This window comes from Labeo rohita, chromosome 13 (assembly GCF_022985175.1).
Source record: "Labeo rohita strain BAU-BD-2019 chromosome 13, IGBB_LRoh.1.0, whole genome shotgun sequence".
In the NCBI taxonomy this organism is placed as follows: Eukaryota; Metazoa; Chordata; class Actinopteri; order Cypriniformes; family Cyprinidae; genus Labeo; species Labeo rohita.
Window position 1 is genome coordinate 31,536,929 of NC_066881.1, and position 24,680 is coordinate 31,561,608.

The window sequence follows — 24,680 nt, forward strand, 5'->3', positions numbered from 1 at the left end:
ACTACTTTTGCAAAGACGTCCTAGGTTTGGAAATAACTACTGCAGTACAATTCACTGGACTTTCTCGGTCAATAATTATCGAAAAAACATTGAAATTTACTCTTTAAAAAGCTGGGGGTCATAAACGACAGGGTCGTTTAGAAAGGGGTCTGTCTGTATTTACCCAAAATCCTATAAAGCCTAAAGGAAAACTCAAAATTTTACGAAATCAGGTGAGCTGGTGCGACAGGTGATTTTAAACAAGCATGCAAAGTTTTAAAGAGATCAGACCCCATCTGGTGCTACAACAGTCATAAACATTAAAAAACACAATATTTCTGTAGTAAATTACCTGGATTTACCAAAAATCCTTTTTTAATCATTGATTTCGGTGGTTACAGTCTTGCCAAATAATGTCTTTTTTCATATGTGCTTAAATGCCTTAAAGGGGCCATTGGATGCTAAGTTCACTTTTACGTGTTGTTTAAACATTAATGTGTGTTGGCAGTGTATGTACAAATCTACCCTATAATGATAAAAATCCATGCAGTGGTTTTTTTAATTAATCTGTAAAAATAATATCCCCTTTTTCAAATCGAGCCGTTCTCAGATGCCTGTCGTTGTGCCGTCACACTGACAGAGGCCGCTCCCATGATAGTTGATTGACATGAGCTCTTACCCTAGACCAGCTGTCACTGTCCAGTAACTTTCCATGTTTTGATGCCAAAGCAGGGATGTAAGTTAGACAAGAATATCTCTGACTGAACGATTGAGGTGTTGTGTTGCTGGATGTAATAATGAACATAGTGGTCGTCATTTACTCCTGACCTCTGAGCTGCTGAAGATGCAGTAGATTACATTTGTTTGTGAAGGGAATGCGCCTCCCGATCTACATATATCCGTCTATGTTCACGCAAATCATTCATGGTCCAGCTTCTCTTACAGCAGAAGTGTGTATAAGCGTTTTTTTATGAATCTTTGCGATCGCCTTTCCTAATAACGTGGTAGTTAGGAAGTTTAGCGGCTAAACGCGGCTAAATGCGGCTAAATGCGGCTAAATGCGGCTAAATGCGGCTAAAGTAAACAAGATCGTCATTCCACAGAGAGAAGAGAGGGGCGGGGTGAGCAGAGCTCATTTGCATTTAAAGGAACAACCCCTTAGAATGAGATGATTTTTGCTGAGCTCATTTTGACAAGGTAAAAAGGGTGTTGTTTTACAAAACCATTGAGAATTTTTAATCAAAGTATATTAGAGACTTTTCATTAAGACCCTAAAGAATCATATCAACTTGTGGAAAATGGGCGACCGATGACCCCTTTAAGGACATCTGGTGCTACAACAGTCATAAACATTAAAAAACACAATGTTTCTCTAGTAAATTACCTGGATTTGCCAAAAATGCTTTTTTTAATCATTGATTTTGTTGGTTACAGACTTGCCAAATAATGTCCTTTTTCATATGTGCTTAAATGCCTCAAAGCACTTGGTAATGGCTGCTTGCAGATATATTTTAATAAGGCTACATTTATTTGACCAAAAATATGATAATAACAATAATATTGTGGAATATTATAACCATTTAAAATAACTTTTCTGTTTTAATATTATATTGTATATTTAAAATGTATTTTTAAAATAAATTTTAAAATGTAATTTATTTCTGTAATGCAAAGCTTCTTTACTCCAGTCTTCAGTGTCACATGATCCTTCAGAAATCATTCTAATATGCTGATTTCCTGCTCAATAAATTTTTTTTTATTAGTTTCAGTGTTGAAAACATTTGTACATTTTTGTGCATTGTCATTTTTTATCCGTTAAATGCATCCTTGAATAAAAATATTTATTTCTTTTAAAAAAAAAAATGTATTGACTTTTTTTGAATGGCAGTCTTATAAAGTAAATTTGTACAGGAAATTTTTACTGTATTTGAACATGGCTTGTCTATCGATTGACTTTGCTCATATATTGTTTGTTGTTTGTAGGATATCCTATTGCACGGCTGATAAGATGCACGATAAAGTGTTCGCCTACATCGCTCAAAGTCAACGCAACGAAACGCTGGAGTGTCACGCGTACCTCTGCACCAAGAGGAAAGTGGTGAGTGTGTGTTCATATGTCTGTTTGTCAGAGACACTCCCTGTCTTTCCTTTAGTCTATAAATAGCATTATACGTTAAGACCACACTTCCTCTGAGAGAGACGGAAACCAGTGCCTTTCTATCCAAAATAGACAAGACAAGAGATGTGGCGTTGAAACCTCTCTTCCCTCTTCTCCATCTGTCTCAGGCTCAGGCGGTGACGTTAACAGTGGCTCAGGCTTTCCGTGTGGCTTTTGAGTTTTGGCAGGCTGCTAAAGAAGGTACGACGCACAACGTCAGCCATCCCAGCACAACTCTTGTTTAACTTTCTTCTGATTCTTTCTTTCTTTTTTTATGGGCTGTAAAGCACAAAATCACTTGTGTCCTACTTATAGCTGAAGCGTGTTATTTCCACACCACTAGCAACTCCAAACACAAGTAATGACTATTTTCAAACAGGTTTCTGAAACACTTTAACTCACACTGTTGGCTAATTTAGCTGATCGAGATTCATCTGTTTTGATCCTTTCTTTTCTCATGACTATGAAATCACTAATTTAATAAAAATTAGTAGGTTTAATTATTTTCCATGAATGAGGTATAACATTTCATCTAATAAAATCTATTTAAAAAAAATGCAATCAACAAAATTTAGATTTGTTTTTGCATCAGTAATGTTTACAAAAGTGACATTTTAAAATGTGTCAATATTCTTTTAGGTCTCGGTGATCAGATCAGTAAGCTTGTAAAGACATTGAAAATGTTTTAAACTGTTTATCTTTTAAAAATAGTGTCAACGTGCCAAATTATAAGAAATGTACCATCTTTTTATTCATGTTGGGTTTATTTTAAAAGCATTTCTACCTTTTACCTATTATAGATCCTATTATAGTTTTTATTAATATTTTAAATTATTTTTATTTTTATATTATTTTTACTTTACATCAAGTTATTTAAAAATGAGAAACACCGCAACTAGCCAAAAAAAAATATGTTTACTTTTTTTAACTTTTAACTTTGTTTCAGTTAACATTTCTTTGAGTCCAAAAACATGCTGTTAAAAACTCCAGTCCATCAGTTAATGTCTTGTAAAGCGAAAAGCTGCATGTTTTAAGAAACAAATGCGTTATTAAGGCTTTTTAACTATAAACTGTTGCTTCTGACTAAAATACGAGTCCTTTTGTCCATATTATTGCTTCCACCATTGAAAAAGTCATTTAGTGTGAATTATTTTAACTTTAAATCAAGTTAAACTATTTAAAAATGAGAAACACTGCAAGTAGCCAAAAGAAAATGTTTACTTTTTTTTAATACTTAATTTTGTTTCAGTTAACATTTCTTTCAATCAACAATTTAACTTTTTTTTTTTTTTAAGTTTAGGTTTTAGATTTGGTTAACTATAATAACCCCGCACCATTTACATTCATATATACTCAAACCTAAAATATAAATAGAAAAAAGTCAATTTTATTATAGATGATTGAGGATGGTAATAATTCTATATTGCTATTTTCATGCATATACATAATAAACATTAATATTTTATTAATATGAAATGTTTTTAGAGGAAAAGCATGTAAAACATTTTCTGAACTGGATTTTTGCTATGTTTACTTTTTGCATTATTTATTTTTAATTTAACTGGCAACAACAACAACAACACCAACACTCTTTTAAAGCCATTTCATAGCAAATATTTTAGGGGAATTTTGAATCTTTTTGAATCTTTTTATTTTTGAAACTTTGATTTTTCCAAAGAAGCTGAAATATATTATTTAAAATTTATTTTCATTTGCCCCCAACCCTGTCACTGGATATTTATGACTTTGAAAAGGCATTGTCTTGTAGACTAATGAGTTTTTAAGGGACTGTATATTTTCTTTAATTCATGCAGGGATGGAGGACAAGAAAGAGATTTTAGTGCAGGGAAAGTAGAGCAGCTCCTGTCGTACAGATCAGCAGAACATATATGTAATTTACTGCATGCTTGAACATGTCTGTGTGTGTGTGTGTGTGTGTGTGTGTGTGTCCTGAGGCCTGTAGAGATTTACTCATTTCATCTCTGCACCTGGTGGTTTGCTGCAGGATCTGATCATCTGGCAAACTCAGACTTTTCTCTCCATTTCATTGTGTTTTACCGCAGGATCTAAAATATAAACAAATGACACGTAGTTATATTTCAGCTGTGTTTTTATGGTCCTGAAAAAGTGCTGTCTGTACATCCTGCTCTGTTAAATTTTTAATTCAAGAGTGATGCATGTGATGAGAGCAAAGAAGGAAAGGCCAAATATGCTTTTGGAGAAAAATGTAGCATTAAGTCACTCGCTCACCAATGGATCCTCTGTAGTGAATGGGTGCCGACAGAATAAGTGCTGATAAAAACGTCACAATAATACATGAGTAATCCACACCGCTCCAGTCCATCAGTTAATGTCTTATGAAGCAAAAAGCTGAATGTTTTAAGAAACAAATACATTATTAAGGCTTTTTAACTTAAATACGAGTCCATAGTCCATGTTATATCTTCCCCCATTGAAAAAGTCATCTCGTCTGAATCAAGAGAGAAATATGCACAGATTAAGCACCATTTACAACTGGGTTCGTACAAGGTGCTTAAAGTGCTTGAAGTACTTGAATTTGAGTTTTTGAAATTTAAGGCCTGAAAAACCTTGAAAATAGCAAAATTCCTGAAGAGGTACTTGAAAAGTACTTGAATTATTGAAAGACAATGTATCTATTAAGTGGTTCATTTTTTAATAAGCACATATCATTTTACCTATTTACCTAAGCATATACACTTTTTGCCTGTTTTAGTTAACGTCACAAAACTATCGAGCTAAACCAGTAGTAGTACTGACAGTGTCATGTAAACATGGCTGAAGACACAAAAAGAGGAACAGATGAACCCAATCGAGTGAGTCATTTAAGCTGGAACTGCTCAGATTAATTCAAACCCAGACTTCTTTTCATTTCAAGTGATTCGCTAGCAAAACCCATATCAAATTAGAAGAGCCATTCATTTTCAAATTTCATTGTCACTTGTAATGATTATAAAAACAATTTAAAAACCATTGCGTCACAACATGATTCACTGTTTCAAAGTGCTCCAACTGGATTGCGTATCACGAATCATTTGATTCAGATCTGAACTTTGCGTATTGGAAATCAATTGATTTAAATCAGAACCTCAAGTTGCATAATCATTTAATTTAGATCAGGACTTTGGAGCGAGTTTGCGAATCATTTGATTTAGATTGCAACTTTGCGTATTGTGAATCAATTGATTTAAATCAGAATCTCAAGTCGCATATCGTGAATCATTTGATTTACATCGGAACTTCACGTATTGCGAATCATGTGCTTCAGATCGGGACTTTGGAGAGGGTTCTTGAATCGTTCTGCGAATTGAATAATTCCCGATCCGTGCTCTGGGTCCTGATCTGAAATGATGGTTTGTGATTCATATTTCAAATCAGGACTTCGTGGGTGAATCACGAATCATTTGATTTAGATTGGAACTTTGGAGCGGGTTTGCAAATCTGTTGCTTTAGATCGGAACCTAGGAGCGTGGATCGCAAATAATTTGATTCATATCGGGACTTCGGAACCGGTTCGCGCAGGTTTTTATGCTTTTTTGATTTGCTTTTTCTTAAACATCTAACCATAAGAGATCTCTGATTAAAAAAAGTTCTTGAAAGTCTTGGAATTTTATTTTACAGTATCTGTACGAACCCTGTTACAAGCCAAAACAGCTCTAAACGAATATGCTGGTTGGTTTTGATGTGAGGAACAAGAGGGGATGGACTTTTCATTGGAGGAAGTGTTGTTATAGATTATGGACTTATATTTTATACAGAAGTGACAGTTTGAAATTAAACATCTTAATGATGGATTGTGGCTTAAAAAAACACAGCTTTTCACTTCACAAGACGTTAATTGATGGACTAGAATGGTGTGGATTACTTGTGGATTACTGTGATGTTTTTATCAGCTGTTTGGATTCTCATTCTGACGGCACCCATTCACTCCATTGGTGAGCAAGTGATGTAATGCTTATTCTCCAAATCTGTTCTGATGAAGAAACAACTCATCTACTGTACATTTTTGTGTTATCTGTTCCTTTAAACACATTTATTGTGATCGTTTATCAATGTGGTTACCAAAATGCCAGTACGATACTGCAGGAACCAGATCTGAGAACATCACCACCCTCCTGACTTCCCTCTTTAGTCATAGAGTGCTAGACATTATGTGAGAGCAGTGTATATACACTTCCTCATGAAAGAGGCTGTTCGAGCATTCAGGGCTTTGATAGTGTTTTAGGGTGTTTCATTTCCATTTCATTAATTCAGGCAGAGATCAAGGCCACAGCACAGTTTTATGCTATGTGTTAAATATTCAAATGTACATTCAAGGCTGAATTCTCCTGGACCTGATGCACATTTATACTTACTGACCTCATTCTTTATAATAACTTTCACAAATGCATATTTTACAAACTAATAGATATATCTATCTGTCTGTCTGCCTGTCTATTTACGCTTTGTCTTCAGAGAAAGAGAAGCAGGTGAAATGTGGATCAGATGGAGAGGCGGCCAGCAGCTCTCAGTCTGAGAGTTCAGCCAGTCTGGGCAGCACAAAAGGAGGAGGTGATACCTGGGTCACACACAAACACATATATTTTTCTAACTAGTCATATAAATTTTTTAAATGTGACCCTGGACCACAAAACCAGTCTTAAGTAGCACAGGTATATTTGTAGTAATAGTTAAAAATACATTGTATGGGTCAAAACGATATTTTTCTTTTATGCCAAAAATCATTAGGATATTAAGTAACGATCATGTTCCATGAAGATATTTAGTAAATTTTCTACTGTCAATATATCAAAACTTAAATTTTGATTAGTAATATTCAATTTTCTCAATATTTTAATTAATTAATTTTTTTTTGGATCCTCAAATTCCAGATTTTGAAATAGAGGTATCTTGGTCAAATATTGTCCTATCATAACAAACCATACATCAATTAAAAGCTTATTTAGTCTTTTTTTATGATTTAAAATTCTTAATTGAAAAAAATACCCTTATGACTGGTTTTGTGGTCCAGGGTCACAAACATGAGTTTTTGTCCTAACCAGGCATAAATGCCAATAATCAACAGGGTAGTTTGTCAGTCACTTTCTATGGTGTTGTGCTGGGTAGCTCTGCCCACAGTGCAATCTCATTGGTCCAAAATCAAAAATAGATTTAATTTTACCTCATTTCTAAATGATTCGTAAATGACTCGTGCAAAGCAGTTCAGAGAATCAGTCTCTCTAAACCCCTCCTTTCCGTGAGACCTCACTGCTGTGATTTGTCAGATGGCGCAGTCCTTTATGATTGGTTTACCGTGTACAGTGTCAGAAAACGAAACGCCCATTGCAATAACTGAATGACAGCCCTGGATACTTGTCGATACATCTGACGATGAAACGGCTGAAGTGGCTGATTGACAGGTTACAATGGGCAACTGTGGAAAGTGCTCCCAATTTGCTTATATAAGCAAACCGGGCACACCTCCGTGTTGTAAACTTCAGCACTGTATAATGCATTAAGGCGGCTTTCACACCGAACGCGGAAAGCACTGTGCTGGCCGCTGGGTTTAGTGCAGCCCTTCAGAGTGCAGCGGCACTTATAACAGCACTTCTGTTATGCATGCACTGTGGTCGACGCAGAAACAAACCGTCCTCGTGCAGTGCAAGCGCTTTCCACATTTGTTGTGAAAGCCGCTTTGTGCGGCATGCTTTATCATTACTCAATCTAATAAGACAGACAGACTGTCAAGCTGAATCAATCACAAATTTTTAGACTACAGTGGGCCCACAGCTGAACAACAGAACTACAGAAGCATGAGTTAGCCAGTTAGCAAGACTTGAGCAGGGTTGTTACACAACATAACATACACAACTACTTATTTTGAACGATCACTAGAAAATACAATCTTTCTAGATTCATCTTTTGGAAGTGAATATAAAACAAATTTACTCTCACAGCGTAGGATACAGCATCTTCTCGACATGATGTAAACCACATGGAAATTTTACTGTTTGTGGACGGGCAAGTTGTTCGCGATGTAGAACATGGGCGGGCGTTATGCAAATGTGTTACTTTGTGACGTATAGCTGTAACAGAAAAAGATTTGAATTCCTGACGACTCGTTCAGGCAATTGTGAGCCGACTCTTTTTTTTTTTTTTTTTTTTTTTTTGATAGACAATAATTTTATTTATCATGCACTGTCGGCTTCACAACTTTGCAGGTATTTTATGTGCACATACAGCTACATGACACACTGCATGAAAGGACATATTTGAAAAGGCATAATAGGAGCACTTTAAAAGTGCTCTTATTGTCTCTGATTGTGCTGTCACATGGTATCTTTAGTTTCAGTCTAGATAAATTGCTATTCAGTATTTTTTTTAATAAATAGATGCTTTTATTCAGCAAGGACACATTAATGAACGCATGAATGAAAAGGAAACATTGATGAAAAGTTGCAAAAATTGCAATAAGGATCTGTTTCAAATAAATGCTGTTCTTTTAAAAATTATTGGAACAAAAATATACCATAGTTTCTACAAAAATAACGGTTTACAATACTGATAATGATAATATATGTCTCTTGAGCCGCAAATCAGCATATTAGAATGCTTTCTGAAGAATCATGTGACACTGAAGACTGGAGTAATGATTCCTGAAAATTCAGCTTTGCATCACAGGAATAAATTACATTTTAAAACACAAGCAGTTATTTTGAATCTTTCAAAATATATTTTGCTGTATTTTTTGTGAGTAAATACAGCCTTGGTGAGCATAAGAGAGCTTAAAAACATTAAAAGTTTAGATCACAACATGGCAATCTAATCTCTTTTGACCCATCCAGCAAGGATTGCAATGATAATACCATGGCATTTTTCAAGGCACCTTACAGTACCATTTAAAGACCCTGGTATTACCATCTGATACCATCACTGGACCATGCTGCTTTTTTGTAAGTGTGCCAGTGATCATGGATGGATCTCGGGTTACAGAAGTGATCCTGGACGGCGGAGTTTAGTGAACGAATGAACCCTTGAGGACCAGTGATCCGTGTGCCATGAGACAAGTGTGTGCGTGCATGAATAAAGCTCTGTGTATTCCTAAATCTCATCAGATATCAGAAACATGAGTCTTTTAGTCTACACACACACACAGTGGGTGATCTCCGCTCGTGAAATATGAGACCGGGACAGAGATGGACAGGTTTAACAGCTCAGGGTCGGAGCACAAAACTGCATATGAGAAAGATGTGATAGTGGTTTTGTTTGACTGGAGTCTGTGAGGCGTGTTGTGGCTTGATGTTGAGAAGAGCGCTGATTCATTCTCTACATGCACAGATCTGTATTATCACTGCAGGTGTGGAGATGTACAAATATTCTGTTTAAAGGTTGATTTATGAACTATAGCCATTGTGTCTGTGATCACCTCAGGTTGATCCAGGAGAATTAAACCTGTAATTTGTATAATGTAAATGTACCGTTAACCAATAGAAAGAATTTTGACCGATTAATACGATGAGTTAAATGGTTTAATTTTAATGGTTAAAATAAAATAAAATGGCATTTTTGAGAGACAAGACAAAACAATTTAATTTAGGCTAAAGCGAAACTGAAACTAACATTGAGTCTCTCATTCGACACAAATCCAAATGTTTCCACATTCGAAATCTTTTAGAATGCCAGAATATTATTTATGTAGACCTGGTTTTGTACTTCACTCGCATTCCAATATCCGCAAATTGTTTGGCATCACGGCAGTGTGGTGATAACGATTAACGCACAGATTATTTAAACTGAGCAGTGTGTTTTTTCCATATGTTCGGCTGACTGTATTTTATTATGATAATGAAAAAGTTGCATTGTCAATGTTTTGTTTTTTTTCCCCTTCTAACAGTGGAAGCAACTACTTCTTCTAGTCATACAAATAATCAAAACTGTAAACGGTTTGCTTTTATTTACATACATTCACAATAACAACAAAGCATTGTGCTTTTGTAAAATAAAGAAAAATAGGATGCCACTTTCAGCTGTTTTACTTTCGAGCATACCAAAACATACCAAAACATACCAAAACTCTGCATACTATAGCTACTTGTTGCACAGTTTTGTTAAAGGAGAAGTCCACTTCCAAAACAAAGATTCACATATAATGTACTCGCTCCCTTGTCATCCAAGATGTTCATGTCTGTCTTTCTTCAGTCGTAAAGAAATTTTTTGAGGAGAACATTTCTGCATTTTTCCCCATATAATGGACTGATATGGCGCCTCGATTTTGAACTTTCAAAAAGCAGTTTAAATGCGGCTTCAAACGATCCCAAATGCGGTTGTAAACAATTCTAGTCGAGGAAGAAGTGTCTTATCTAGCGAAACGATCTGTTATTTTCATTAAAAAATACATTTTAAATACTTTTTAATCTTAAATGCTCATCTTGCTGTTCTCTCCATGAACTCTGTGTATTCTGACAGTTAGGGTATGTTGGAAAACTCCAATTGTATTTTCTCCCTCAATTTCAAAAATCATTTCAAAATCATCCTACATCGCTGCAGAAGTTCTGACCCAGGCTTTGCCAAGTGAACATACAAAGAAGATCAAACACCCTTAACAAAAAAGGTAAAAGGGCGATTTTGAAACTGAGGAAGAACATGAGATGGGAGTTTTTCGACATACCCTAACTGTCACGAACCAGAACAACAGTCCAAGCAGAGTAAGGCAAGACGAGTGTTTGGCATTAAAAAGTATATAAATTGTATTTTTTTAAATGAAAACCGATTGTTTTGCTAGGTAAGACCCTTCTTCCTCAGCTGGGATCATTTACAACTGCATTTGGGATCATTTGAAGCCGCATTTAAACTGCCTTTTGGAAGTTTAAAATTGGGGCACCATATCAGCCCATTATATGTAGAAAAGTGTTGGCTGTTGGTAAGAAAAAATAACCAAAATTGATATTCCTACCTTGTTATATAGTTTATTACCTTAACTGCTGGTTATGGTTTCCAAGAAACAAAGCAATTTGTCAACAGCTTCAAACGTGGCTCATCCAATCAGAATTGGGAATTAAAACTAGCTGTTTAATGGATTTTCAAATAAAATTATACCTTTTTTCTGTCCCAACATCAATTTTTGCATTTATTCATTTCATTTATTTGTTTATTTCATTTTATTTTTTATGAATTCTCATTTTTTGTGCATTTACATAAGTTTTTTTTTTTTTACTTATTTTCTTTATTTCATTTATTTTAAAAAACGTATTTGTGCTTTTTTTTTTGCATTATTTTTACTTTTCTTTAATATTTTTTATTGTATTTAATTACTGCATTATTTATTTACTTCATTTTCATATTTAACCTTATATTTGTTTATTTTATTCATTATATTTTTTCTCTTATTTTTGCACTTATTTATTTATAACAAATTTATGTGTGTGTGTGTATGTGTAGAGGTGGCCACCGGGGATCTACTGGACCTTGAATGTGGAGTAAAAGATCACTCAGGAAAAGATGTCACACACCCAGCACAGAACCTCAGCACAGAGAACAACAACACTGTATGGGTGAGAACACACGCTTCAGACATGTACCAAAATATCCAATGTCAAAGTACTTCATCAGCTGATCTGAAAAATTACTTAATTAATCAGACTGAAGTAAAAAGAATGTTCAGTAATGCTGTTTATGTCACCAATACTAAGAAACTACCACTCACTAGTCTTATTTTTAGTTATTAAAATGACAGCAATGTTTATTTAATTCGGTCTCCATGCAATGTTTTAAATTTTAATTTTTAATTTGTTTTTATTAATATTTAACTTTTGAATAAAACAGTTTGTTTTACAGCACATTAGTTACAGGCTCTGCATGAAGACGTTTATTTTAACTCATTGTAATCTCTGCGGGGTCTATTGCAGGAACTTGAGGATGGTCTTGATGAAGCTTTCTCAAGGTTAGTAAAATTAGAGCATAACACCCTGTGCAGTGAATTTTAACAGATCATACTATAACTTTAGCACAGATGTGGAGTATAGGGCATGACTATTCTTGTTGCTCCATTATGTGACCACAGCGGTATTTGTGATGGACGTATTCAGCTCTGAGAATAAACTCTTTGGTTGCTCTTACGCAGTGCGGACTATTTTTACACTCTACTCACAGTTTCTATGTTTCATATAAAGGAAAAAGACATCTGGAATAGACACAGAGGTGTAGAAATTTGTGTAACAATATGTCAAACTGTTTCCTAACAGACTTTCAGTGGTTGATATCCTGAATACTGTCAAAGTGCTGCTCCTGAAAACTAGAATGCCACTTTTAAAGGCTTGAATTTCTGAGATTTTGGGGGCAAAATCAACATCACTTTGCCAAGGTTATCTGTATCAGTTTTTATTTATGCACCCTTGAACTTGACATAGGGAAAAGGCAGAATGAGATACTATTTTGCACCTTCTGCCCAATTCGTGGAGGCCTTACTCAGCCGTATTCAAGCCTTTATCAAATTTGACAATTAGCAATGAAAGACAGTCTAAGACTGTACTGAAATCCAAATTTTGAACATTTTTTTACTGCATCAGTCTTTTTTACAGACCCTTGAATTTTACATATGGCACAATACAGAATGAGCCGTCATACTGCACATTCTGCCTAATTTGTAGCAGTGTTTCTCGTCTGGTTTCAAGACTGCATTAGATCTGACAATGGTGTGTGATATATAAACAAAGTCTTTAACAAATTTCAAAATTAGAACATTTTGTACTGTGTCAGTCCGTATTTATGGACCCTTGAACTTGACATATGGATAAAACAGAAAGATACCATTTTGCACTTTCTGCCCAATTCGGGGAGGCCTTCCTCAGCCGTATTCAAGCCTTCATCAAGTTTGACAATTAACAATGAAAGACAGTCTAAGACTCTACTGAAATCCAAATTTTGAACACTTTTTACTTCATCAGTCTTTTTTAATGGACCCTTGAATTTTACATGTAGCACAATATGAGCCGTCATACTGCACCCTCTGTCTAATTCGTGGCAGTGTTTCTCTACTACTTCCAAGACTTCGTTAGATCTGACAGTGGTGTGTGATGCAAAATCTAAGACTCTAATAAATTCCAAAATTAGAATATTTTTTACTGTATCAATCTTTATTTATAGACCCTTGAAATTGTCAGAAATAAAGCAGAATGAGATACTGTTTTGCACCTTCTGGCCAATTTGGGGAGGCCTTCCTCAGCCGTATTCAAGCCTTCATCAAGTTTGACAATTAACAATGAAAGACAGTCTAAGACTGTACTGAAATCCAAATTTTGAACCTTTTTTACTGCATCAGTCTTTTTTTATGGACCCTTGAATTTTACATAGGACACAATACAGAATGAGCTGTCATCATGCACCCTGTGCCCAATTTGTAGCAGTGTTTCTCTTCTGCTTTCAAGACTGCATTAGATTTGACAGTGGATTGTGATATATAATCTAAGGCTCTAGTAAATTCCAAAATTAGAAAAAATTTTGCTACTGTATCGACCTTTATTTATGGACCCTTGAACTTGACATAAGGAAAAGGCAGAATGAGATACTATTTTGCACCTTCTGCCCAATTCGTGGAGGCCTTACAAATTCAAGCCTTTATGAAATTTGACAATTAGCAATGAAAGACAGTCTAAGACTGTACTGAAATCCACATTTTGAACATTTTTTACTGCATCAGTCTTTTTTTTAATGGACCCTTGAAGTTTACATAGGACACAATACAGAATGAGCCGTCATACTGCACCCTCTGCCTAATTTGTAGCAGTGTTTCTCTTCTTCTTTCAAGACTGCATTAGATCTGACAATGATGTGTGATATATAAACTAAGTCTTTAACAAATTTCAAAATTAGAACATTTTGTACTGTGTCAGTCCGTATTTATGGACCCTTGAACTTGACATGCAGATAAAACAGAATGAGATACCATTTTGCACTTTCTGCCCAATTCTGGGGGGGCCTTTCTCAGCCATATTCAAGCCTTCATCAAGTTTGACAATTAACAATGAAAGACAGTCTAAGACTCTACTGAAATCCAAATTTTGAACACTTTTTACTCCATCAGTCTTTTTTAATAGACCCTTGAATTTTACATGTAGCACAATATGAGCCGTCATACTGCACCCTCTGTCTAATTGGTGGCAGTGTTTCTCTGCTACTTCCAAGACTTCGTTAGATCTGACAGTGGTGTGTGATGCAAAATCTAAGGCTCTAATAAATTCCAAAATTAGAATATTTTTTTACTGTATCAATCTTTATTTACATACCCTTGAAATTGACAGGATTAAAGCAGAATGAGATACCATTTTGCACCTTCTGGCCAATTCGTGGAGGCCTTCCTCAGCCATATTCAAGCCTTCATCAAATTTGACAGTTAGCAATGAAAGACAGGCTAAGACTCTACTTTTTCCTGTATCAGTCTTTTTTATGGACGCTTGAACCAACCAATACAGAATGAGCCGTCATTGCACCCTCTGCCAAATTTGTAGCGGTGTTTCTCTGCTACTTATAAGGCTGTGATAGATCTGACAGTGGGACTTAATAAATTGTCCAATGCACTAACAATATCCAAAGCAAAAACATTTTTTACTTTACCAAACTTTTTTATGGACCGTTGAATTTTACAAACGGCACAGTATAGAATGAGACGTCACATTGCACCCTAAGACCAGTTTCGGGTGGTATTTCTCAGCCATGTTTAAAGATGCATTAAATATGAAAGGTTCAAATGATATACAGTCTAAGCCTCTAACAAAACCCAAAGTTTGAACAATTTTGAATGTACCAATAATTTTTTATGGACCTCTGAAACTGACATGCTTTTAAAACATCAAAGAATACAAGATATTTGTCACTACACATTAAGACAGATAGGAAAATGTATTTTAATATTTGAAAATTACACACTTTAGCATTAATTTAAAACTATTAAGGAAAACTACATCCCTCATAATACGAGCCCTTTAAGAGAATATTTTTATTGGGATAATAGGCATGTTCCTGCTTGCCTATACACACAAATCAAACAATTGTGATGCCAAATGATTAGGTCATGTTTCAAATGACTATTATTTGCATACTATGGCATCGCAGTGGCACTAATTAACAGCCGTTTTATTCTGCAAACCAAACAACAGCTGTTTAACGATTTGTAATGACGGTCATTATTCATCCAGACGCACGGAGTGCCGTTCCCGAGAGATTAGCAGACATGAGATGAGCTGTTTTACAGCAGCGGGGGTTCAGTCCATCTCCGCTTCACGCTGATTATTTGTCGCGTGCGGTAATTAAGAGCGTTTGCTTTTAATCAAACGCAGTACTTCGTTAATCTCCATTTAACATGCTTTCACCCTGCAAGTGTGAGGAGAGACGCTCCAGATCTCTGACATGCAAGAACTTTTCCAATCAAGGATGAGTTGGGATTGAGTAAATGTCTGATTAAAGACTATTGAAGTGCTTTCCATCACAAACTGAAGCGGTTTTAGTGTTTTGTGATTTCCTGGTGAGAGATATTATGATCATTAAAATAACCATTTCTGTACATCACTGAGATTGATGTACAAATAAAATGAAATGGGAATGAAGGGAAAAGAAATGTTTTAAATCACTTTAAAACTTACTATATTATAGTATTATTGCTTTAATTCCTATAATTTCAGTTATTGTTATTTTAGTTTTTGTAATTTTGCACTTTTTTTTTTCAAATTAATTTCTATTTAGCTATAATTTTAATGCAGCACTGTAAAAAGTATATTTCAAAATCAAATTATTGCAGTATGTTTCTAAGAAAATACTGTACAAGTCTTACTACCTAAATTTCAAGTGTAATTTTTGTATTACTTGCCCTTTCTTTGTAATTTATTGTCAAAATTTACTAGCAATTTCTGAGTGAAATTTTGAAGTGAACTTTAACTTATTTTAATTAGTTGTCAAGCCAACATTTTTTAATCTATTTTATTTTATATTTTATATTTAATTTAAATATAATTTATTTAATTTATTTAATTTAACATTTAATTTATTTTAATTAGTTGCCAAGCCATTTATTTTAATTTTTTGTCTATTTTATTTTGTTATTTTATAATTGAATTTTATTTTTTATTTAATTGAATTTAACATTTAATTTAATTGTTTAAAATTTCATTTCATTTTAAATTTACACTGTTTTTAAGTAAACTTAAACTTATTTTAATTAGTTGTCAAGCCAGGATTTTTTGTCCTTTTTATTTTGTTATTTTATTTTATATTTTATTCTTTTATTTAATTTAATTTAGTTTAAATTAAAATATAATTCAGTTTAATTTTAAATTTACACTGTTTTTAAGTGAACTTAAACTTATTTATTTTAATTGATAGTCAAGCCAACATTTTTGTCTATTTTATTTAGTTCTTTTATTTTATTTTATATTTTATTTTATTTTTAATTTGGTTTAATTTAAAATTTAATTCAATTTAATTTAAAATTTAATAGAATTTAATTGTAAATTTACACCGTTTTTAAGTGAACTTAAACTTATTTATTTTAATTAGTTGTCAAGCCACTCTTTTTTTTGTCTATTTTATTTTGTCATTTTATTGATTTATTTTATATTTCATTTTATTTTTAATTTAATTAAAAATTTCATTTTAAATTTACAGTTTAAGTAAACTTAAACTTTATTTTAATTAGTTATCAAGCCAACATTTTTTTTTGTCTATTTTATTTTGGTATTTTATTATTTTATTTTAGATCTCATTTTTTTAATTTAATTTAATTTAGTTTAATTTAAAATGTACATTTACTTTTTAAGTGAACTTAATCTTATTTATTTTAATTGATTGCCAAGCCAACATTTTTTGTCTATTTTTTTTAGTTATTTTTATTTTATATTTCATTTAATTTAATCTATTTTATTTAGTTATTTTATTTTATATTTCATTTATTTTTTATTTAGTTTATTTTAGTTTAGTTTCATTTAAAAATTAAATTCTTATTTATTTAAATTTGAATTTAATTTTAAATTAAATTTAATTTAATGTAATGTAATTTATTACTGAAATCTTTACTAGTTTCAGTTAACAATAGCAACGTTGTTAAAAATTGTTTGATAATACACCAAAGTTTAATACTTGGGAGTTGGTTCAAATCTTTAACTCTTAAGTGTAAGCAATAGTCATGCTTGTCTTAGCAAACACCATTAATAATGCTTAATGCATGTAGTCTTACAAAAAAAGGATCTTACAGAGTTTAATCTTTATGGTCAAGAGGTCAACTGGTTGAATTAATGAGTTAGCTCTAATTCTAACCTCAGTTCCTTAACATCAGCCAAGCGGTAGCCTTTAACATCACTGGCTTCTCAATAAACTCTTATCATGTCAGTTAAAAAAACAAGTTGAAAAAATATCACAATGTGGAAGTTCTATTATAGCAACAGCGAACCAAGACGTGCTGACTAAACATGCAGCCAACACTGAGTCACTGCTGCCGTTTGCTGCTTCTGTTTTCTCACACTGATGTTGTTTACTCCCTTCAGCCGCAGTCTGGATAGTTTTGAGTCCAACACAGGTAAAGATGTCGTAGTGATATGTGCCCGTGCCGTAGTCCTCATCCATCATGATTCACTCTTTCACAGCACCATGATCATCCACAGCTGTAGTCCAGTTCTTCATCTGTAGCATCCTTCCTCATGGCTCAAAACCCTGTCCGGTTCTCACTTTTCTTCAAAGGGATTTTAAGGACATTATGACGGGGTTATTTGCCAAGAGTTGTAGAAACATCATTTGGATTCATATTCATATTTTCCTTCTTCATCTTGTGATCAGCCGTCGCTTTCCTGCCACTGCCTTACAATAGACTTTAGCAAATCAGCATATTAGAATGATTTCTGAAGGATCATGTGACTTTGAAGACTGGAGTAATGATGCTGAAAATTCAGCTTTGCATCACAGGAATAAATTAAAATGTAAAATATATTTGCATAGAAAACAGTTATTTTAAACTGTAAAAATATTTCAGAATATTACAGTTTTTACTCTATTTTTAATCAAATAAATGCAGCCTTGGTGAGCAAAAAAGTTTTTTTTCAAAAACATATGATATCTACCTTGACTTAAAGTGCACTGAGGCTGTGTGGCAGAGTTACCGTAGCGATATTCCCAGAGAGGTCCCTGTTTTTTGGTTATTTTCCATAGCACACTTTTCATTCCATCTCCTCAGAGGTTTGATTTCACATCATGTGACATTCAACCACAGAGTTTGGTCTCTATATTTAGGGTAGTAAAGAACAAAAGACTGGTTCATGCATATTTTGTGCAACTTGTAGTTTTCTTTCTAGGGATGGGAATCATAAGCAATGTAATGATTCTAATTCCATTTTATGATTCAGTTAACAATTCTTTCAGTACATTTAGATGAAGCTGATATTCTAAAAGAATAATTATTGTGTAAATACTAAAGTATTATTGAAACTCTGCTGTGAATGTGTGAATCTTTAACCACAAGTTGTCAACATTAAACAGATTCAAAATGACGACTCCAAACATCAGTGCGGTTTGATTCTTTTTGAAAGATTCATTAAAAGATTCAATTCACAAGTCAGACTGATCACTCTGTATGGGCAATGCAATAGAAAGACACACTGCCCTTTTATTTCACAGCATCCAGCCTATTTCTCATCATATTAAATTTAGTTATAATTAAAAAATAATTGTAATTGTGATTCCCAACCCTGCATATGAAGCATTTATGCACACCCCATTTGTATGTTCTTTTTGTCATAATGTTTTGAATTTGAGCTAATAATTTTAGATTTTCAGTTTCTTTTTCATTTTCATTGAAGTTAGTATTTTTGTTGTAATACAATTTTGTTCTAATTTTGTGGTTATATATGTGTATATAAGTATATAAGTGTGAATAAGTGTGTTTAAACAATAAATAAATAAATAAATATATAATAAATTAATATATATATATATATATATATATATATTTAATTATTTTAGGTGTATAGACAATAAATTAAAAATTAAATTAAGTTCTTATAAATATAATTTAACATAGGCCTACTTTAATGTTAAATATGATGTATAACTTTTACCAGGTTTTAATGTATATATGTTTTTTTATGTGTGTGTGTGTGTGTGTGTGTGTGTAATTCTATTTATGTAATAATTTTTAATTATTTTAAGTGTTTAAAAACATTAGATTCAATATATAAATATGATTTTTATATATATATAATTTAACATAACTATTTTTGATGTATATATAGTTTTTGATGTGCATAAAATATATATATTCTATATTAAATATCAGTTTTCAATGTGTATATATATATTTTTTGTTTTGTATATACTGTAAATGTGTGTATGTGTGTATAAAAAAATGTAATTTTTTTATTTAATATTTTTATTTAAGTGTGTATTAAAAATTAAAATTAAATGTATATATATATATATATATATATATACACACACACACACACACACACACAGGTACATCAAAAACGGATAATTGTTATATATTACATATATATTTAATATATTAAAATAGGCCTATGTTTCATTTAATGTTTATATACACTTAAAATAATTTTAAAATATTAAATAAAGGAATTACATTTATATTTAGGCATATATGCACACTTTTACAGTCCTAAGTTCACGTTTTCATCAATATTTCTATTTGATTTCATCCTAGACGATCGCTGTCCATTCATACAACCGTTTTCATTATGACATGCGAAAATACAAATAAACATTTAGTTCATACTGTCTTTAAAATGTAACGAAGAGCTGCAGATTAGGGAGAAGTTTACCATGCATATTTAAAGTGTTGTTTCTGGTGTTTTGCATATGTATTCCCTGATCTCTACATCATCTGAACCGCCGCTGATGTTGTGAAGATGTTTGCCTCCTTGTGTTTCTCGGTTTAACTCGTTCTCTGTGTGTTTTTCTCCCAAGACTCGCTGAGTCTCGCACTAACCCCCAGATGCTGGACATTGGGGTAAACCCTCAGGACTACAACCCTGAAGAGTGCTTGTCGCCTAGCAACTGGGACAAAGCCGAAGCTGAGGCTGCCGACGCCGAGGACGCGTTCGGATTCTGATCGGCGGTTCTCGGGAGGAACGAGCTGATCAAACGACACAAAGGGAGTCGAGCGCGCTGCTCGCATCACCGGCGCCCTCTGGCGGCCGTAGCTGATTACCGCCGCCGGCTTTGAGTTGACATGCGGTTCGGTACAACCAACGAGATGACTTCAACAGAAGCACAGACCAAAGCAATACAGTATAAACATATTTTTTTTGCTCATTTACTTTTAAGTATAATGACATTTAAAAATTTCTGTTACTTCCTATAAGTTGCTTTTCTTTTTTTCTTCTGTTTTTGTGTGCATATGAATATAAAATTTATGTGTATGACAATAACTGTATAATATTTGCTCATTTATTATTATTATTCTTTTTTTTATAGAATTGATTGCTGAGGCTAGCTTTGCGATTCTATGCAGTCGAATGTTGAATAAATATTAAGATTTATTTGCGACCTTGGGGTTATGCATACTAACTTTCATGATGTTTGAGGTTTGTGTGGAGTTGGATTGTGTTTTTTTTTAAAGTGCTGAAGTGGTGATGGTTTTGTATAGGTGAGTTGTCTGCCCTCAGATGTGTGAAAACGATAAGCGAACATTACAACATACAGTAATAGACAAAAAAACAGAAGGCAGGGTATTTAAATGAGACAATCTTATTTTTTTCTATTAAAATGTATTTTTGCACTCCTCTCTGCGTCTCTTTCCAGAACTCATGGTTTCATTTAAGGATCTGCTTATGCTTATTGTTCATTCTTCATCAGGTTATCTTTACTACCCATCCAATGGAAGTCATGGTATCAGATGGTATTATAAGGACTTTAAAGAAAATGATGATATTATTATCATGCTAATGTTTAAAAAGCAAGCACATTGTATTACCATGATGTCCATGGTATGTTTTTAAGATAATGCCAATCTTTTCTGCAACATTACATGTATTTCTTAGCCTAAAAATATACCTGAATGTAATTTCAGGTTGAATTTAAGTGCAGCAATATATTATTTACTTGTCTATTTTTGTTGAAATATGATCATGATATGATCATAAAAAAAAGCAATGAACTGATATTTAACACTGTGGATTTGATTGAAAACAATGCAGACAGTTCTTTTGTGGTTTACATTGACATTCTGTGTATAGTTTTTATTAGATATCATAAGTGACAGTTTCTGTTTGCATTATTCATTTCATGTCCATAAATTAAAACTGTAATGAAAATGCTGTGTTGATTACTGTTTTGAGTTGACATATTACCTCTCTAGTGGTGAAAAGTCTTTTTAATTGTTTTAATATAATATATATATATAAGGTAAAAGTCTCTTCTGCTCACCAGGCCTGCATTTATTTGTTCCAAAGTACAGTAAAAACAGTAAAAATATTTTATTATTTAAAATAACTGCTTTCTATTTGAATATATTTTAAGAAGTAAATTATTCCTGTGATTTCAAAGCTGAATTTTTAGCATTATTACTCACTCCAGTCACATGATCCTTCAGAAATCATTCTAATATTCTGATTTGCTGCTTGAAAAGAATAAAAAATAAATGGTAATAATAATAAAATAAAATAAAAATTATTATTATGTTGAGACAGCTGAGTATAATTTTTTCAGGTTCCTTTAATGAATGGAACGTTCAGAAGAACAGCATTTATCTGAAATAGAAAGATTTTGTACATTATAAATGTCTTTATCATCTTTGATAAATAAAAGTATACATTTTTATAATTTCTTTAAAACATTATAGCTCCACACTTTTGAATGATATAGTGAATAATGTTACAAAAGCTATACAAACTGCAAATATTGATAATAATAATTAAATAATAATTAAAAATGTTTCTTGAACAGCAAATCAGCATATTAGAATGATTTCTGTAGGATCTTGTGACTGTTAGAGTAATGATGCTGAAAATTCAGCTTTACATCACAGGAATAAATTACAATTTAAAATATATTCAAATAGAAAGCAGTTATTTTAAATAGTAAAAACTATTATTTAAATAGTAAAAACAGTATTACTGATTTTGTTGTATTTTGGATCAAATAAATCAGGCTTGGTGAGCAGAAGAGACTTATTTAAAAAACATTAAAAATATTTAAAAAATCTTACTGTTCAAAATCTTTTGACTGGTAATGTATTGTGTGGGAAAAATAAGCATAGTACTGGAATCTGTTTTAGTCCAATAATAATATTTCTCATATTTAGATTTTGTGTGTTTCATTTCAGTGGCTATACAAGTCAATATTCAGGTGTTAGTGAATAGGCAATACTGTCACACAGTTTTATTAAAATTTCTAATATGATATTAGATATTATATATAATATTTTTAGTTTTTCAGCTCTGGCCAGAACAGACCTAGACAGTCTTTTGATATTGCTGTTATTTGTATTTTATGGCATCACGTAAACTCTTTATATATTCTTTAAAATGGTAGTCGTAGTCGTCAAAAAATGACATAAAAACACTTTTTTAAGCGACCAACATACGAACGTCTTTTTGAACCAATCAGCTAAGAGAACTGACAGACCTTGCCATTACGTAATTAATATTCATAAGGTTCACGCTTCACCGGTACGATTCATAAATACCTATATTATCTATATTTCTATATTATAAGGTCAGTTATCTTCACTTGAGTGTTTTAAAAACTTTTTTAAATAATGTGGATAAAATTCAAAAGTTTAATTTTAAAAAATCACATGTTCGGGTTTCCAGCCAATCAGAAGACGAAGTGTGGTTGTGAAGTTATAAATATCAGGTGTAACCTGCACTGAGAAATTCGATGCTGGATGTTAATAACTGAAGTTTATGGATAATTGATTAGCACTTCGAAACGGAACATCTTATTGTATCCGAAAGGTACTTTTTTTTACACTCAATTCTCTCATTACTATAATTGTCAGTTTATAAAATGGTGTATTTGACGGTTTTTACAAACGCATAGTCACACATTTCACCCAAAACCCGCTTTTATGATGTTTTAAACGACTATCAGTTGTTTGCTAGTCGCTCGTGCAAGTGTTTACTTGAACCAATTAGTTTCATGCTAGCGTTAATAACATGAGCGTCGGTTTGACCTGATGCATTTCTTTGTTTGCATGTAAAGGAAGTATTAAATATGCATAAAATGGTGAATTAATGACCCCATGCAATCAAAATGGACATTTGTCTAATCTGTTGTCGAACATTATGCTTTCTCAGGTCCATGCACTTAGGCCAAGGCCACAGTTTATGTCTCCTGCTTGTATAAAACTGACCAGACACTGCTTTTTCCTCTTTCAATCCTGATTAACAGTTTAGGTAAAAATGTCCCATGATTCATCTTTTCATTTAAAACCACTATCAGCATACTCACACATGGTGTGCTCCAAGCAGCAGTACAATGCCAACAGCCCGGTTTACAACATACAAGTACACATTTCCAATAAAGAAGCCGGGGCACGTAAAAGACGGCTGGACGATTCGTGTTTTGATGAGACCTGCGAGACCCCCCTGAAAAGACAATGCATCACAAGAACATTTTCCCCGGATCAGGGATACTTTTCCGTGGACTTCCAAACCAGAGTCCAGGGATTCACACCCCTGCAGCCATTAATAATATCAAAAGACGTCACACCGCCTCGGTCAAAGGTCAGTCAGCCTGTGACCCCTGTTATGTCCACCCCTCTGTCCAACTGCAAACAGAACCGGATAGATCAAGGCCGGGAGAGCCTTCCCTCCCCGATACCGGTTCTGAAATGGGACAGAGCGGATCCTGCGGCCGAAATATCATTGCGTGCGTCTCTAAACTTTGATTTTTGCAGTTCTGTTTCTTTAGCTGGCTCTCAGAGACCCGTAAAGGGTGAGGTCAGGGAGGTCTCGCACGGTCTTATCCCAATCCATGAATCGAAATCCCACATCGTTCCCCCCGAAACTGTTGTCCCAGTGAAAGAGGAAGAAGTAGTGTCTGTCAGTCAACAGGCAGGTCCTGAGGTGAGTCTGGGAAATGAAGAAACCACCGCAGAGAGCTTTGAGAGCACCCTGCCGCTTCAGGTCCAGGTTTGAGCTCCATCCTTTTTGTACTTGTGACATTTTTGCTAGGTTCTGTCATTATTTACCAGGGTTTTCACTCTTCTTGAAAGTACTTGAAAGTACTTGAATATCAGACACACGGATTCAAGGCCTGGAAAGTACTTGAAAACAAATATAGGTCCTTGAAAGTGCTTGAAATAAATTTTGTTTAGTAGAATGGTGCTATGTCAAAAAAGTTCCTGGTTACGCAATCAAAGACTAAATGAAACTGCATTTATATGCAGGTTTCATGCTAAAAAAAAGAATGGGTTGATGTGGGCGTTTGTCTAAAGCTTCAAATTGGAATTGATTTTTTTTTTTTTTTGGCATGCACACACTGCGCAAATATATTGTTTCCCATTGTTTGCCCATAATAACCACTCTCCTACACCGTTTCTTCATTTATT

At 33.4% G+C, this 24,680-nt stretch overlaps 2 protein-coding genes across 3 annotated transcripts in view; both read left to right on the forward strand.

The window, feature by feature from the left end:
• Positions 1–21,441, forward strand: part of ldlrap1b (low density lipoprotein receptor adaptor protein 1b) — a 56,342-nt gene extending 34,901 nt beyond the window's left edge. Inside the window, exons 4-10 of one of the 2 annotated variants that reach the window (XM_051125876.1) lie at positions 1,963–2,077; positions 2,266–2,338; positions 6,611–6,706; positions 11,573–11,685; positions 12,040–12,074; positions 17,662–17,693; positions 20,090–21,441. In XM_051125876.1, the coding sequence (XP_050981833.1) occupies positions 1,963–2,077; positions 2,266–2,338; positions 6,611–6,706; positions 11,573–11,685; positions 12,040–12,074; positions 17,662–17,693; positions 20,090–20,136 (511 nt within the window). In that variant the 3' untranslated portion in view covers positions 20,137–21,441. The remainder of the gene's footprint in view (positions 1–1,962; positions 2,078–2,265; positions 2,339–6,610; positions 6,707–11,572; positions 11,686–12,039; positions 12,075–17,661; positions 17,694–20,089) is intronic. The other variant, XM_051125875.1, reaches the window with a different exon arrangement.
• A 1,552-nt stretch (positions 21,442–22,993) lies between these two features.
• LOC127175220 (uncharacterized) lies at positions 22,994–24,267 on the forward strand. The gene is made up of 2 exons (XM_051126159.1): positions 22,994–23,082; positions 23,425–24,267. The coding sequence occupies exon 2, from the start codon at positions 23,530–23,532 to the stop codon at positions 24,265–24,267; it is 738 nt and encodes a 245-aa protein (XP_050982116.1). The 5' UTR covers positions 22,994–23,082; positions 23,425–23,529.
• The last annotated feature ends 413 nt before the right edge of the window (positions 24,268–24,680 follow it).